The sequence below is a fragment of the Aegilops tauschii genome, chromosome 7, assembly GCF_002575655.3.
Source record: "Aegilops tauschii subsp. strangulata cultivar AL8/78 chromosome 7, Aet v6.0, whole genome shotgun sequence".
Taxonomy (NCBI): domain Eukaryota; kingdom Viridiplantae; phylum Streptophyta; class Magnoliopsida; order Poales; family Poaceae; genus Aegilops; species Aegilops tauschii.
The window spans coordinates 197,077,005-197,095,696 of record NC_053041.3 but is presented as its reverse complement, the minus strand read 5'-3'; the positions used below and the strand labels follow the sequence as shown (position 1 = coordinate 197,095,696).

Below are 18,692 nucleotides of genomic sequence, written 5' to 3'. Positions count from 1 at the left end.
TCATGAATAATCTTCTTGTATTTGCAAAGAAGATAACTAACCCCAAAGATCTTGATATGTTTTCTTTATTCTTTTTGGGGACATCTATACTACTTGTTTGATCTAGATCTAAGGCCTTTTCATGAAAAACTTATGAACAAAGTAGAGCATAAATATATACGCCATCTCCATTGATCCTAAAGCACCCCGCCTCGGGGTTCCCAATTATGCACTTGTCCGCTCGTGCTTATCAAGGCCAGAGCAGGTATATCTAACATAAAGATGAGTTCGTGAATAATCTTCTTGTGTCTGCAAATATGATGATCGGCCCTAGAGATCTCGATATATTTTCCTTAGTTTTTAGGGATATTTGTTGATTTGAGCTAGATCCAAGTCCTTTTATTGGAAATAAACATATGAACAAAGTAGAACGCAAACATATGCACCACCTACATTGATCTGAAGGCACCCTTTCTTTGGGGTTCCCACTTATGCACTTGTCTGGGTAGAGCAGGTATATCCTACACATAGATGAGTACATGAATAATCTTCTTCTATCTGCAAAAAAGATGATCAACCCTTGACATCTAGGTATATTTTCTTTATTTTTTAGGATATCTGTACAGATGGTTTGATCTAGATCTAAAGCCTTTTCAGGGGAAATATGTATAAACAAAGTAGAGCACAAACATATGCGCTTCCACTGCACAATTGTCTTTAATTTCACCATCCATTCAAAATTACAGACCAAGCAGGTAAAAAGGAGCACTGCATGAATCCACTGCAATTATGACAACACAGCAACACCCAGCTCAAGAACTAAAGCTAATCGATACATACTGATCGCCAGTGGTGTGAACTTGGCAGCTTCGAGGCAGGAGGAGCTCCCCAGCTCGCGGCGCGCCGGCGGCGGACCGGCAGGGACGGCGCAATGGTGCCGCTGTCATCGTCGTTGCGTTCGCTGTTGCTGAAATCATGAAGGCCTCCGCCGTTGATGTCGCCCAGGCCCAGCATTGCTCGCAGAGCCTTCCGCGCCATGTCCTTGTGAACGCCCGGGTCCGCTTGCTCGGCGATGAGGATGAGGGGCCGGTCGGCGCCGGCCGCTCTGGCAAGCCCCCGGAACCGCGGGCTTCCCTTGCTCATGTCGTACAATGCCGCGACGCAGCATTCTTGAAGCTCCGACCTGTGAGCGTCGTCGGAAAGGATGACGGAAAACGTCGAGACGGCGCCGGCGTCCATGAGCGCTGTCCTGCCCTCAGTGCAGGCGGCGACGTTGCAGATCACCATGAGGGCCAGCCTGCGGATGGGCAACGGCTCGTTGGAATCGGACGAGATGGAGAGCAGGTTCTTGGCGGCGCCCGGGGCGCGCGCGAGCTTAGACTGGTTAACGGCGGCGAGGGAGAGGTGGAGCAGAGCCATCCCGGCATCGCGGCGCGCTCGCGGGGCCTGGTCGCCGGTGGTAAGGAGTGCCAGAAGAGGAGGCAAGGCGCCGAGCACGCCGATGGCGGCGCGGTTGCCCTCGTGGAGGGCCAGGCCGAACAGAGCGCCTGCCGCGTGCTCGCATGCCTCCGGGGCGGCAGCACCCAAGCTGGCAACCTCGACGAGCGCCGGCACGGCGCCCGCGCGGACGATGGGCACCCTGTTCTCAGGCTCGAGGGAGAGGTTGGCCAGAGCAGCGGTGGCGTCGGCGCGCGCCGCGGCGGAGTGACGCGCGGACAGCAGCACGCGACGGAGCGCAGCGAGCAGCTGCGGCACGCAGAGCGCCCGCCTCCTCGGCGCGCTTTCCCGCGTCGCCCGTCGCAGCGCCGCCATCGCTGACTCCACCTCCCACTCGTCTCCGCCGCTCACAGCCTTCACTGTCAATTGGCCAACTTCCTCCTCATCCTCACCAACCCGCAACGACTCCGTTTTCTTCGCGCACACCATCTCCAGCCTCTCCACCGCCGTTATCTCTGACGACGACCGGGAGGAGGAGGACGACGTCGACGCAGCGGACGCCCTGGAGGAGCAGGACAAGTTAGAAGACGACCTGCCTGGGGGCCGCGGAGATGGAACCGCGCGTAGCACGGCCTCCCGTGCCGCCGCGGCGGAAGGGGCAGCAGGCGGCGCGCGTCCAGACCGCGCGCTCCAAGTCCGGATGGCCGCTCCGAGCGCGTCGTTGGGTATGGGAACCACCCCACCCGATGCCGGCGAGTCTCCCTCCACGCCAGGCGGAGAGACGGAAAGCTCCGCGCAGGCCTGGATGCAGGCGCGCTCGTACGTCCGCCCCGACAGCAGGATCACCGGGTCGGACATGGGCGCGCCCAGTATCGGGCACAGGAACTCCCGTGGCACCTCCTCCTCCTTGTCCACCGGGGACAGGGTTGCAGGGAGGGACGGCGGCGGCGGCGGCTTGGAGTGGAAGTGCAGAAGCTTCCAGCGCCATGCGCGCGCGGCACCCATGCTTAATTATCAGCTCGGCAGCTGCAAGCAGCGCAGCGGCGCTTTGGTGCTTTTGGTGCAATAATGGACGGTGGCTCACCTTTGCTTTGGCTGTCTGGAGCCGTGCTCGCCGTCCTTTTCGGGCATTTAAGTATTGTGGCTTGGGGACATTGCGAGGTGACTTAGCCTGGAAGGGATCGGCGATTAGGTACTGACATGTAACCTCTGGATCTGCATCTCAAACAGAGGCAGGATAGATAGTACTTGGCAAGAATGTTCTTGAACATTCTTATCGCTTTTTTACATGGAAAACACACCAGTGGTACATAATAAAAAAGAAAGAAAAAAACAACGCCTCTTCACTATTATCGCCTTATAAAATTACGGAGACTCACATCTCGTCTAAAAATGGATTGATACAAAATATCAATCCAATGAGAAGATTGTTCTATCGCCAGAAGGGAAAATCAAGTGATACCAAAGATCCAATGCCGACTTCATTTTAGAGGGAGACAGTAACACACAATACTTTTAAATAGTCGTCAATAGACGACATAGAAAGAAATGTATTTGTAGTCTTCAAGAAGATGAAAGGCGGATCGAAGGACACATGAAGCTTAAAAGTTATCTTATCAAGTACTATAAATCACTGTTCGGGTCTAGTTCAATTCCTAAAATTGACATGTGATACATAGGGTTTTTTCTCATTTATTGAGGATCAAGCTTGATGTGTGATGAAACCAGTCATCAAGAAATATCTTGATACTCATTTAAAAAATTATGAGCACCATGTTTATCTTGTCACTCATACTAAAATAGTTGTATGCATCCCTAGTTGGCGTAGAGGCCGGAAAGTGAAAATCTCTCTCATTTTTAAGCAAAGAGAGTCTTGGCTCAGTGGTTGGGTATGCGGTTCTGCAGCCTAACGACCCGAATTCAATTCCTAGAATTGACAGGTAATGCACAAGGGATTCCCCCATTTGTTGAGGATTAAACTTGGTGTGTGGTGGAACCACTCATGAAGAAATATCTTGATACTCATTTAAAAAATTCTGAGGATCATGTTTATCTTGTACTCATACTAAAATGGTTGTATGCATCCCTAGTTGGTGCAGAGGCCGGGAAGTGAAAATCTCTCCCATTTCTAAGAGGTACACACTAACCTCCGCCTAATCCTACCCCTGCTACCGTGCGGCTCCGCCGCGTTGCACCGGGACGCCCCGCCGCGTTGCACCGGGACGCCCCGCCGCGTTGCACCGGGACGCCCCGCCTCCTTCCTCCGCCCCCCGTCACCACTCTCCTCTTCGCCACCGGCGACGACGACGCCAGCGCAGAGCCCAAGCGGCTCGGCGATGGCCCTGTCCTCGTGCGCCAGAGGCTCAAGATCGGTATAGCGGATCCGATCTCGATCTCCTCGGCAGTGATGGTGGACAACGACGGCTAGGGTGTAACGGCGAGCTGCAGTCATAGCGGCAGGTGGCGGCGGCAGCCATGCTACGGCTGCTCAACCTCCGGTTTGGCTTCCGATCGCGGTGGTGCTCCTGGTCTTGTTCTACATCACGCGGGCACCTGGGGCAGCGACCCTGGGCTTGGCGGTGGTGGTTATCTCCTCCGTCGGAGGTGGTCAGCCTGAGGCTGGGTGGTCGGATCTAAAGATCCGTCATCTAGTCATGGCTGCGAGTTGGGGAGACTAGTTTCCAGTGAAAACTGAGCCGACGGCACGCGATGGCGGTGCTCTGGGCCATTACCTTGATGAAGGCATCGTCGTGTAACTACTCTCGAGCCGCTGGTGCTGCTCCGGGGGAAACCCTAGGATCTGGTCTTCCAGATCGGACGACGGCGGCACTGCAGTGTCATTTCTCTCTTGGAAGCATCGTTTGTGGAGCAACGTTGGAAGACAAAGGCAAGAGGTGGAGCGGCTTCGTCTTGCACAGAGCTTTGGTGGAGATGTCAAGTCATGTCTGACTGACAAGTGCTACACTGTGTCGTGCATGTCTGGCAGGTACTACACATGAGAGATCTTCAAGAGACTTCAAGCTATGTCGACGGGTGGTACGTGGCGGCATGGTGCTGTGGTGTATCGGCGGCGGACACGACGTGCTCAGCAGTTTGCGCACACGGAGGTGCTGTCGTTGGATGCTTTCGTGGCGTCGATGGATGTCCGGACTGGCAAGGATGACGCGGATATCTTTCCTGAAGATGGGTCAGCGGTTTGATGATGGTGGCGGCTTCTAAAATGTATGCATTTGGTATACGCTTTAGGTTTGTTGCACCGGTTGTAGGTTCCGATACGTTATGTGGACGGATCGGCGACGACACCGGTTTTAGATATGGGGAGTGAAAGCACTCAACATTATTGAGTTGGTAGGTGTGAGTGGTGGCTTCGGATGGCTTGATGTATGTTCTTGTTAGACCTTTGTTGAATAATTCATAAAGATGGCTACATGCATCGATTGATGCAGAGGCTGGGGGTTTTAGCCTCCTTTTCCAAAAACAAAACTGTTCAGGGCGCCAGATGAACGGAGCTTCATCCTTGATGAGACTCGAACAGATAATATTCCACAGGTCACAGCAGAAGAGAACTATATCTCACAACATCTTTCTCTAAGAGGAGGTGAGACCTATGGTGTTCCAATGGAACATAACAAATCTCCATCCCCTGATGGCTTCCGTGCAGAGTTCTATCAAAACTTTTGGGATTTCATCAAGACTGACCTATTGCAATTGTTCACCTTATTCGTGCCGGCCAACTTGACCTATCCAGGCTTATTTGGCGAGATTGTTTTGCTGCCAAAAATTAAGGTGGCTGAGCAGATCTGGCAATATGGACTCGTATGCCGCCATAATTTCAGCTTCAAGATATTCACCATGGTGGCTACTAATAGGCTCAACGCGGTTGTTGACCATGTCGTCCGGCCATCTCAAACGACTTTCATGCAAGGAAGAAATATACTCGATGGAGTAGTGATTCTATATAAGACTGTACTGAGATGCACCAAAGAAACATGAGTGGGGTAGTATTGAAGATTGATTTTGAAAAGTCTTATGACAAAGTCAAATGACCGTTTCTCCAATTGTCCTTGAGAATGAAAGAATTCTCCGACAAATGATGCCAGTGGATCCAAAATTTTATTTCTAGAGGAAGTGTGGCTATCAAAGTTAATGACGATCTGGGTCATTACTTCTAGAAAAAAGGACTATGACAGGCTGACCCTATGTCTCCAATGTTATTTAACATTGTAGCAGCCATGTTGGCTATACTGGAGCGTGCCAAGTAGAATGGTCAGATTGCAGGAGTAGTGCCACGCCTTGTGGATGGTGACCTCTCTATATTGCAATATGATGATGATACGATTCTTTTTATGGAACATGACTTGGATAAGGTTTGCAAACTGAAACTCTTGCTTTCAGCATTCGAGCAAATGTCGGGGCTTAAAATTAACTTCCATAAAAGTGAATTGTCCTGCCTTGGAGAAGCTAGTGAGGCGACTGCTGAGTATGCTTGGCCTTCATGGCACCCAGAGGGCGAGAGCCCCTCCGAGATTGGATCTCTATCTCTCTCTACTTCTCTGTTTCGGTACTGTTTCGGAGGCCGAGCACCATTTTTAAACATCCGGAGATCCGTAACTCCGATTCGACAGAAATTTTAAGGGGATTTCCCCCATAAATTTAGCTTATTTGCAGCGAAAGAAGAGCCTCAACGGACCTTCACAACCCACAGCGGTCCCTCACGTGCGTGGGGCCTAGGCCGCACCGGGAGGCCGTGTGCAGCCCTCAGGCACCACCTTATGACATTCCTTCGCACAAAAATCTGATACTTTCCACAAATGATTCAAAAAAATCACCTCATTCCGGCTCTGTGAAATTTTTACCTATATTTCCAAAAAATAGAAAATAGGTACCGACCTTTGGCACTGGATTAATAGGTTAGTCCACATAAATATTGTGCAAAAACATAAATAAATGATGTAAATATAGCATGAATACTTCAAAAATTATAGATAATAGATACGTTGGAGATGTATCAACATCCTCAAGTCTAATCCCTACTCGCCCTTGAGTACGTAGATGATAGAAAGAATAATTTTGTAAGTGTGAATGCTTGAATAGAACAAACCTTTGATCACATTGGCAATGATAATTTTAATAACAAATAGCACCATTGTATTAAATTCAACATATCATAAAGTGGTAATGAAGTATATCACAAATCTTTCAAGACTATATTGCCAACGTAAAGCAAACAATGAAGTAAAGATGACGACTAGGTACTCCAGTTTGAAGATAACCATCATACTTATGCAATGCTGAACAAATTACTATTAGAAAATGCATACAAAGCTAAGAGTGATTCCCGTGCTCAATACATGGTGCCGCAAAATATAAAGATGTAATTGACTCGACAATAAAAGTAAATAGATAGGCCCTTCGCCGAGGGAAGCAAAGATTAACATGTACTAGAGCTTATTGGTTAAATAGAGAAATTTACTTTCAGAAGTTTACTTTTCCTGTCAACGGTTTAATGAGAAATGTTTTATTATCTGCCATGATAAACACATTAAGATCGGTTCCCATGCTTCAACACTCCTCCACCACCGTAACTAACACAAACCATGGCTTGGCAAAACCAAGGGTGCCTGCCAACTTTTAACTTTTCTGGAGGAGTGCTTTCTTTATATAACAAGATTTGGGACTAGGCGTCCCTATACCAGATCTCTCATAAATTAAACGAGCATATTTCATGCTCATTGGGAGTAGAACACATTTAACATGGAAGTATAAAGGCACATAACTGAAACACATTTCGTACTCACTGCCACACAAAATAGATGACTTTTTGAAGGTTTAGAAGTGGCTGATGCAAATTTACCTGGAATGGCAGTGAAGTATCACATATGGGTTGGTTTGGTGGACACTTTATGGCATATATTTGTTTCATGGATTTTAGATGCACAAGCATTATTTTCGCTTAGTGCAGGAAAAGGCTAGCAAAATACTGGGAGCAACCAATTTACTAAGCACAAAAACCACAATCATGCATTCTCTAATAGTAACGTTATTCAGAAAATATAATCATGATGATAACCTACAAACCTAAATCCCACCAAGGCCGAACTAGAATTTATCAAACATGTGCCAAGCCAATCATCTGTCCTTCACTGGGAGATACTTACCACCACAACATGATAAGTTCAACTTAATGCAAGTAATGATCCTTGTCATTATTATATAACTCCCTTACTAGATTAAAGATATGCACTACTGCTACTCCCGTAGTTGTCGTTGAGTTTCCCTAAAGAGGAAGGGTGAAGTAGGTGGCAGCAAAGTTTTCCCTCGATTAAGAACCCCGGTTTATGGAACCAGTAGGAGCTTCTAAGCTAACAGTATAATCGGTACCTACACACAAACAAAATAACATACTTGCGCCTAATGCGGCAAGAGGGTTGTCAAGCTCCCTGTCTTGCTAGTTAAAAGGTTAAAAGTAAATAAAAAATAGTGGTGAAGTGAAATGGAAAAATAAAAGGAGCAATTTTTGTAGAAGAAAGTATTGATGGAGAATGGACCCGGGAGGCATAGGTTCACAAGTGGCATCTCTCTCTCAAAATCAGGAGGATAGCATGGTAAACAAATTACAGTTGGGCAATTGAAAAGATTGCGATATTTATGACTACGATCATTCATGAAATAATATGATATATGCATTACGTTCTTGGTAAGTAGACCCTTAATCCAACTGCATCTACTACTAATACTCCACCCCAAAAGCGCTATCCAGCATGCATCTCAAGGTATTAAGTTTACAAGAAACAAAGTACCGCAATAAGAAAGATGACATAATGTAGACAGGAAGAAATCAATCAATATGACAAAACCCCATTGTTTTATCCTTAGTGGCAACAATAGTATATATGCCTTGGCCCTTCTTCTCACTGGGTTAGATCACCGCAAGATTGAACCCACTACAAAGCACCAGTCCCATTGAAGAAAAAACCCATCGAACTTGGACAAAGAAGACAGATAGATCTGAGATCATGCAAAGCTATTTAATTATACAACAATAAAACATCAAAAGATTCAATTAGCCAAACTCAAAATATTTAAGTGAAGCGCAAAGAGCATTCTATAAATCCATACTCAATAGATATAAGTGAAGTGCATAGAGCATTCTGTAAATCAATCAAGAACCATAAAGAGTCATCCCAACCAGCATGGTAATTTTTTATTTCAAAATAAAAAGAAACAACACTCCAAGAATTTACGCATATTATGTGATCAAATAAGAACTTATGTCCAACCGAGACATACTGATAGTTGTTGAAAAGTATGAAGGGGACGCCTTGGAGCTTCAGACCTCTTCACATGATGTCTTGGGAGTTTCTTGGGCATCCCCAAGCTTGAGCCCTTGCGTCTCTCCAACTTTCTCTCATATAGCTATCTCCCATGTGTTCTTCCACATAAAACACAATAGAACTTTTATTAGAGGGGCTAGTACAAATAACATCAAATCCCAACATGTTTTGCTAGAACATTATTGTATAATTATAACTTGAAAATACCTATTGTATGCTAACACAATACTACCACTCTCCCATCAACGGGTCACAATAAAATTGCAAACATAAGCAGTTAAAGAGACTATAACAGCAATGTGTGAAAACATGATAATCTCTAAAGATGCAAATGAAACATATACTTCTCTAACTCGAAAAAATCTGAAAAATTAAGATGTACAGATAACTCATAAATGTGCACTGAGTTAAAATTTCATGATTTTACTACCTTCTCTTGAATTTATGTGATTTTTCTAGTGACAACAAACAATTTGTTTCATCACATCACACATAAACTTGTGAACTACCACATGCTAAAGGTAAATCTTGGCACTTACTTTTTATAGTACAATGGTTTATACAAGGTGATAATTATTTCTATGCAAAACTTCCATGAAAAGAATATGTTGTTCCATGAGCATGAACACATGCATAACTTTTAATTCACTTCTCTTTTTAAAAACATTTTTAGGTTCCCTCTTTATATATTTTTTACTTTTGAAAAGTTTAAAGCCACACAAAAGAATAAAATGACTCTCTAAAACTTCCGGTTTGTCTCGCATGTAGCACTTTATTTAAATCCATTAAGCTGGGAATAAAAGTGCTCAAGTAATCATTCCACCAAGTTCCGAAGGAATATTGCAGCCAATTTTAATTAATAGAGATTGAGACCTTAGTAGTGAGCACAAAGTAACATATATCATGTTACAACGAAGTCTAACTCTCTTTCTATACATTGGCATGTTATAAGAGAACAATTCATGCACACAAAATGAAGGCCAATGCATAATGTAGATAGTTTCTTGCAACTTTTTTATATTAGAAACCTAGACAGTTGGTGATAAGGGTCCTCTCTCATAATAATTGCAAGTAGGAGCAGCAAGCAAATGCATATTACTTTAACTAAAATCATCATGTGCATAAGAGAATTCAAGAATATAATAGGGCTATCAAGTGTGGGTGCAACAACAATTTCATTCTTAACATACGGAACTATAGCAAGTTCATCTCCATAAGAATCATTCATAGGGACATCATTGCCATATGGATAGCAAGCATAAAGTTCATTAAAAAGCGATATTTCAAACGAATCCAAGGGATCATAGCATTCATCCTCCGGTAAGTATGGAGGGAAAAGTAAACAATGTATGAGTTAAAGAGTTACTCTCGTAAGAAGGTGGGCATGGGTAGCTAATCCGCTCTTCCTCCTTTCGTTCTTCATTCTCCTCCTCATATTTTTTTATCTAATGAGCTCACAATTTTAGCAATGTCTTCTTTCATAGATTCTTGCAAAATATTAATCTCATCTAGGGCAGCGGAGACTCCCTTAATATAATCATTAATATCAGTATTGTATTCATAGTTTTCATAGCAATATTTAAGCATGGCTTTTTTCTTCATATTTGTAAGGAGCATCATCATACTTTCCAAGTAAGAAAGCAATTTCATAGGGACCCTTAAAAGCAACAAATTCTTCAATTTGTTCAACAACATATTAATCATAAACACCATTATTAGCATAAGAAGCTAAAATTTCATTATCATTGTACTCACATTGCAAGGTAAAGTGTTACACTGATATGCTAGATAATAAAGAACGTATAAATAAAAGTTACTCCCTGATCTAAAATATCTTATATTAGTTTACAAAGGGAGTAGTTGCTGCTTTGTAAAATAATAATAAAGTAAGGGAATATCCCTAGGCAATTGGATATGAACTAATGTGATAATCATCTATTGCAGTTTTTATGCGGGAGAGGCCTAACATGCAGCAAAATCCATTGACTACCAATACTTATGATTGGAACTCTAGCAACCATCCGCAAATATCAAAGATTCATTAAGGTAAAACCAAACCATAGTATGAAGATCTAGGGTCCTCTTTAATACCATATGCAACAACTCGCGAACTATGGTTTTGGTTTCAATCACTCCAGCAACCCACCATAAGCAAATCAATCACATATTGGAGTAACCTATAACATGAATCCCACACATGTGCGCAACACCATAGGACAACACCATAATAACATACAACTCAAAGCAACCGTAGCATATCACAATTAACCCATAGGATAAAAAGAAACTACTCGGACATAATAGAGATGCAACACATCATTGGATAATAATAAATAGCATCAAACACCATGTTCATGTAGAGATTATTGCGGGTTGAGGGAGAGTATTCCACTGCATAGAGAGGGAGAAAGATGTTGATGACGATGGTGAAGTTGATTGAGATGATTATCGTGACGATGATTCCTATGGTGGTGCTTTGGCGCCATAAGGAAAGAGGAGAAGAGAGGCTCCCTCCTCCCTCTTCTTCTTCTTCTTCTTCTCTGTTGGTCTTCCCCTATATGGGAGAAGGTATCTCCCTCTAGTCCTCGTCCTCCATGGCTCTCGGAGGGCAAGAGCCACTCCGAGATTGGATCTCTCTCTCTCTCTCTCTCACTCTCTCTCTCTCTCTCGCTCGCTCTCGCTCTCACACACTCTCTCTCCCTCTCCGTGTGTTTCTCTATTTTCTTCTTTGTTTTGGTACTATTTTTGAGGCCGAGCAGCGTCTCTTAATTATCTTGAGATCCATAACTCTGATCAGGCTAAATTTTTTAAGGGGATTTTGATACGTCTCCAACGTATCTATAATTTTTGATTGTTCCATGCTATTATATTATCAATCTTGGATGTTTTATATGCATCTATATGCTATTTTATATGTTTTTTGGGACTAACCTATTAACCCAGTGCCTAGTGCCAGTTGTAGTTTTTTTTGCTTGTTTTTGGTTTTTTAGAAAACCAGTACCAAATGGAGTAAAAACACTACAAAATTCTTGATGATTTTTTCTGGATAAGAGAGACCCTAGAAGCTTCAGGAGGAGACCAGCCACAATCGAGGAGACGGCAAGGCAACAGGGCGTGCCCTGGGTGGCGCCCTATTACCTTGTGGGCTGCATGAGGCTCCGTCTGACCTAATTCCACTTCTATAAATTCTGAAGTATTGTGAAACCAACAAAGAGCCAACCAAAACCCTTTCTCCGCCGCCGCAAGTTTCTGTTCTTCCGTGATGCCATCCGGAGGCCTTTTTGGTACTCTGTCGGAGGGGGGGGGAATCGATCACGGAGGGCTTCTACATCATCCTTGCTGCCTTCCTATGATGCGTGAGTAGTTCACGACGGACCTACAGGTCCATAGCTAGTAGCTATATGTCTTGTTTTCTCTCTTTGATCTTCAATACAATGTTCTCCTCGATGTTCTTGGAGTTCTATTTGATGTAATCTACTTTGCAGTGTTTTTGTTGGGATCCGATGAATTGTGGGTTTATGATATGAATATTCATGAGAAGTAATTGAGTCTTTTCTAAACTTTATTATGCATGATTGTTATAGCTTTGTATTTCTCTCCAGTCTATCTATTTGGTTTGGCCAACTAGATTGATTTAGCTTCAGTGGGAGAGGTGCTTTGTGATGGGTTCGATCTTGCGGTGCTCTATATCCCAGTGACAGAAATGGACAAGACACATATTTGTATTGTTGCCTTTAAGGATAAAACAATGGGTTTATTCATATTGATTGAGTTTACTTTGTCTACATCATGTCATGCTTAAGGCGTTACTCTGTTTTCATACTCAATACCATAGATGCATGCTGGATAGTGGTCAATTGGTGGAGTAATAGTAGTAGGTGCAACCAAGAGTCGGTCTACTTGTCTCCGACATGATGCCTATATACATGATCATTGCCTTCGATATCGTCATAACTATGCGCTTTTCCATCAATTGCCCAACAATAATTTGTTCACTCACCGTATGTTATGTGTTCAAGAGAGAAGCCTCTAGTGAAAACTATGGCCCCCGGGTCTAATTTTATCATATTACGAAAACCAAAATTCCTTTGATGCATTTTTTCATATTTTTTTGCAATTTATATGTCTACCACTATGTAGCGATCCGACCTCAGACGGTCAAATCTCTGTGTATAAGTGTCATCCCTGGATCGGTAATGCTGACACACACAGTACTCGAGGAATTATAACAGAGTTCAATCACACACTTATTACATCGAATGTCTCAAAGGAGAACTATTACAATAATATGGCTTAAGGCCATCTAAATAAGATAACTGTGGAAGCATCGAAGATAAATGAGTCCATCAACTCCAACGGCATAGCTGAGTGTACGACAACGACCTAGCGCACCTTACTCTTCGTCTGAAAAGTCTGCAACATGATACGTTGCAGCCCGAAACGGGTCAGCACATGGAATATGCTGGCAAAATAACACTATAGAGCAATGAACAAGATAACAGCTATCGCTACATGCATATATGGCTGGTGGAGGCTCTATGGCTATCATTTTTGCGTAAAGCCAGTTTTTCCCTACTGCAAAGGAATATATTTTATTTAACTGCATAGTTGGTTGATAAATATTGAGAAGGTTCGTCCAACTCAATCCCAATTAAACAATATTAACAACCCAACAAATTTAATTAAAGAGTGATGGGATCAAATCAATAATTCATGTACCAGATATTCAGGATGTCCATAACCGGGGACACGGCTAACCATGATTAGTTTATACACTCTGCAGAGGTTTGCGCACTTTTCCCCCACAAGACTCGATCTCCTCCGTTGAATTTCTCGCACTACATGGTTTTTGAGAAACGAATGACCGAGACACAGTCTTTCAGAAGCATTAACTCTTTACTCTGGGTAGACAGTACCTCCTACATCCCCTACATCTTCTAGCCTACCACTGAAAGAGGTCACGCAACATACTCAACCATGCCAGAGCCCATAATGGCTTGTGGCTGCACACGGAAGTTTCTAGCATGAATAATCTTATGATCCCTTTGAGCCTGGGTGGCGAACCATAGGATGATCACACGGGTACTCCGGGATATCCCAGGACATCGCTGTATTGCTCCAGGTGCCCAAACAAGCACTGGGTGCTCCAGGGTGCCTCAACCAATCCACCCAAATGTGTATTAAAGTAGCCACCTTAAGTTTAACCATTAATAATACACTCACACCTATCATGGATCTCTCAAACCCAAACCACGTCTACTAGCATAGCATAGCATAGTAGTATAAGCATAACATAGAAGTAACTCCCAAGGTTTGAAATAAAGGACAATAGGTTCTACCTCATCAACTACTTCCCAATACCCACATGTTAATCAGATCCTACTCATGCAATGTTTGAGGATTGAAACTAATGCATAAAAACTGGGTAATAAAGGGACATGATCAAAGTGTTACTTGCCTTGCTGACGATCGGAAAACCCTAGTGACTCGTAGTAGCACGCTTCGCACTCCGGAAACTCTATTGTAAACAAACAATAACATACATAAGCACTCAAGCATAATATGCAAGGGTAAAACTCAAAAGAAAAGATCCAAACTGAAAGTTCAACTGAAGAGCTTCAATTTGCAAAAAGAATCAATCAAATCGGAGCTACGAAACTCAAACTACGATCAAAAGAAGTTAGAATTCAAATCTGCTTGAAACCAAATTTTAATTTGTGAAAACCATGTTCAAGTTGATTATTTGGAAAGAGGGGTCCGAGAAGAAAATTTTGGCGTTGGTTTCACTGGATTTGGATAAACGAGCAAAAAGTTGCAAGGGTTTAAAGATCAGGGACTAATCCGTGATAAAAGTAATCGCGGATAGGTCCCTGGCCGAAAAAATAAAAATAAAAATAAAAACTTAACGAACGAACGTTCGCTATTAGGGACAAACGAACGAATACGTTCGCTAACAGAGACGTTCGAGCGAACGTTCGCTAATTAGCGAACCCTAAAAAATACAAAACCGATCTAAGGAAAAAAACCAGAAAAGAAAACCGGGGCAACGGTTTGGCGGGTTTTTACTGGTTCTAAAGAAAAAACCGGCGATTCGACGGCGGCGGGATCCAGCGGCTCCGGCGAGGCCGCGAGCGGCGGGATCCGGCGGCGGCGGCGCACAGCAGCAGCAGCGGCGGTGGCGGCGGGGTGCAGCGCGGCTGCGGCGGCGGTGTGGGGTGGATGCGGCGGTGGGGCGACTGTATAGAAAGGCCCAGGGGGCGTGCCTTGTGCGAGGGGCGGCGGCGATGGGAGTCCGGCTCAGACTCCCTCGAGCGGCGGCGGCGCGGCGCGGGCCTCCTCCCGCGCGGGGAGGCGGTGGCGGCCTGCTGGGCCGGCTGGGCCTTCGGCTCGGTCGGCCCAAAACTTTTCTTTAAAAAAATTCGCCCGAAGGAAAATCCTCATAAAATATAAAAAAATTCTAAAAATACCAGAAACAATTTTCACCGTCTAAACCTAATATTTGAAACAAGGTGAACATTTTTCTGGCCTAAAAATGCAATTTTCAAAAATGCATATTTTTCTAATTCAAATAAAATAGCAAATAAAATATTTATTTGATTTTAAAATTTCTTCTCCAATATTCATGTTATTTGGAGAAGTGGTTTTATCTCCAATATGAAAATTGAGGAAAATCAAATTGATCCTCTTTTAAAATTTGAGGAAAATCAAATATGAAAATGTATGAAACCTCCAACTCTCTCCGTGGGTCCTTGAGTTGCTTAAGATTTCTAGGACCACAACAAAAATGCAAATAAAATATGATATGCATATGATGACCTAGGTATAACATCCAAATTGAAAATTTGGGATGTTACAAACCTACCCCCTTAAGATGAATCTCGCCCTCGAGATTCGCGCTGGCTAGAAAATAGGTGTGGGTGGTCTTTCCGTAGGTCTTCTTCTCGCTCCAAGGTGGCTTCCTCCTCGGTATGGTGGCTCCACTGAACTTTGCAAAACTTGATAACCTTGCTGCGTGTAACTCGGCTGTCAAACTCGAGAATCTTTCTCCTTGTAGGTTAGGTCACTATCCAATTGAATTTCTTCCACGGGCAATGTATCTCTTAAAGGAATATCGGTCATCTCTGCATGGCACTTCTTCAACTGGGAAACGTGAAACACATCATGCACTCCTGACAATCCTTCGGGTAACTCCAACTTGTAGGCCACCTCTCCCATACGTTCCAGAACTAGGTATGGTCCTACAAATCTCGGGGCTAACTTTCCCTTAACTCCAAATCGTTTAACTCCTCGCAGAGGTGACCACGAAGATATGCTCTGTCTCCGATTTCATAGACTACCTCCTTGCGCTTTGTATCGGCATAACTCTTCTGCCTGGACTGAGCTACCTTTAGTCTATCCTGAATCAACTTAACCTTCTCTTCAGACTCCTTAATTAAATCTGGTCCAAACAACTAACGGTCTCCAACTTCATCCCACAATAAGAGTGTCTTGCACCTCCTTCCATACAAAGCTTCGAAAGGTGCCATCTTCAAACTAGCCTGATAACTGTTGTTGTATGAGAACTCTGCGTTAGGTAAATTATCATCCCAACTAGATCCATAGTCTAGCGCACAAGCTCTCAACATATCCTCCAGAATCTGATTCACTCTCTCGGTCTGTCCATCTGTCTGCGGGTGAAAGGCTGTACTGAACTCTAGCCTTGCACCCAAAGTCTGGTGTAACTGATTCCAAAACATTGAGGTAAATTGTGTTCCTCGATCTGATACGATGGTCCTCGGAACTCCATGCAGACATACGATCCTGGTCATATATATCTTGGCCAACTTCGCGCTCGTATAAGTGGTTTTCACTGGGATAAAGTGAGCTACCTTGGTCAAGCGATCAAGTACTACCCAGATAGAATCATAACCCGATCGTGTCTTGGGTAATCCGGTGATGAAATCCATGCCAAGATTGTCCCACTTCCATTCTGGTATTGGCATAGGCTGAAGCAATCCTGTCGGCTTCTGATGTTCTGCCTTCACTCTCTGACATACATCACATACTGCTACATACTCGGCAATATCCATCTTCATACCAGTCCACCAGAAACTCTCCTTCAAATCCAAATACATGTTGGTGTTTCCGGGGTGAATCGAGTATGGCGAGTCATGAGCTTCCTGAAGTATTAACTTCCTGATCTCTGTGTTATTAGGCACACAAACACGATCCGCAAACAATAACGTCTTGTGCTCATCCTCACGAAAACCCTTGGCTTTCCCTTCGTTCATCTTCTCCTTTATCTCAGAAATTTGCTTGTCATCCTTCTGCGCTTTTCGAATCTTTCCCAATAACATGGACTGAACCTCCATTGCTGCAACAAAACCTCTTGGAACTATCTCCAAACGAAGTTCCTTGAGATTTTCGGCTAACTCCTGCGGTAATCCTCCGCTTACGAGGGTATTGACATAACTTTTGCGGCTCAAAGCGTCTGCTACAACGTTGGCCTTGCTTGGGTGATAATGCAGCTTCATATCGTAATCCTTTATGAGCTCCAACCATCTCCTCTGCCTGAGATTCAGCTCCTTCTGCGTGAAGATATACTTTAAACTCTTATGATCCGTATACACATCACAACGGTTTCCAATCAAAAAATGTCTCCAGGTCTTGAGCGCATGCACTACGGCTGCTAACTCCAAATCATGCATGGCATAATTCAACTCATGCGGTCGAAGCTGACGTGAAGCATATGAAACAACTCTTCCATCCTGCATAAGTACACCTCCAAGTCCTAAGCGAGAAGCGTCGCAATACACTTGGAAATCCTTGCGTATATCCGGAAGAATTAGCATTGGGGTTGTAACTAACCGCTTTTTCAAATCCTGAAAACTGGCCTCACATTCTTCGGTCCACTTAAACTTGGTGTCCTTCTTCAATAATACCTTCATGGGTTTTGCAATTTTGGAAAAATTCTTGATGAATCTCCGGTAATATCCCACGAGTCCAAGAAAACTGCGGATCTCTCCAACTGAAGTGGGTGCCAACCACTCAGTGACTGACTGAACCTTGGTAGGGTCTACTGCTATACCTTCTCCTGATATAACATGTCCAAGAAATCCAACTTCCTTCAACCAAAACTCACATTTGCTGAACTTGGCATATAACTGATGTTCCCTGAGCTTCTCGAGAACTAAGCGCAAATGCTCCTTGTGTTCCTCTTCATTCTTCGAGTACACCAAAATGTCATCAATGAACACCACAACAAACTTGTCGAAGAACTCCATGAACACATTGTTCATCATACTCATAAAATAGGCAGGAGCATTAGTCAATCAAAATGACATAACCGTGTACTCATATAGCCCGTACCTTGTGGTGAAAGCTGTCTTAGGTATATCCTGTTCTCGGATCTTCAACTGGTGGTATCCTGATCGAAGATCGATCTTGGAGAATACTTTAGCTCCTTGCAACTGGTCAAACAAGTCATTGATTATCGGTAGTGGGTATTTGTTCTTGATCGTCACTTCATTCAACGCCCGATAATCAACAACCATTCTCAAAGATCCATCCTTCTGGCGAGCTTACTAACATGGGTGACCTAAGGGCTAAGGTTGGAAACTTAAACTTGTCCACAAATCCCCTTGATATGTATGAATGCAATGCACCAGTGTCAAAAAGAACGAGAGCGGTAAATGACTTAATCAAAAACTTACTGATCACTGCGTCAGGCTGTTCTTCAACCTCCTCCACGTTAACGTGGTTCACTTGTCCTCTGGTGAAAGGGTTGGGCTTCTTCCCAGAGCTTCCATTTTTGTTTCCATTCTTTGCTTCAGGGCACTCGGTGGCGTAGTGTCTAGTCTTCCCGCACTTGAAACAAGTAATGTGACTTAGATCCTTCTTGGCGGGTGCAGTGGGGTTGAAACGGCTCTGTCCGTTGTTTCCTCCATTCCCATTACCATTCTT

General features: G+C 44.0%; 1 protein-coding gene across 1 annotated transcript; it reads right to left on the bottom strand.

The window, feature by feature from the left end:
• Positions 1 to 648: 648 nt before the first annotated feature.
• LOC109763508 (U-box domain-containing protein 39) lies at positions 649 to 2,744 on the bottom strand. Its single transcript, XM_020322356.4, has one exon. The coding sequence runs from the start codon at positions 2,419 to 2,421 to the stop codon at positions 805 to 807; it is 1,617 nt and encodes a 538-aa protein (XP_020177945.1). The 5' UTR covers positions 2,422 to 2,744; the 3' UTR covers positions 649 to 804.
• Between the last annotated feature and the right edge of the window lie 15,948 nt (positions 2,745 to 18,692).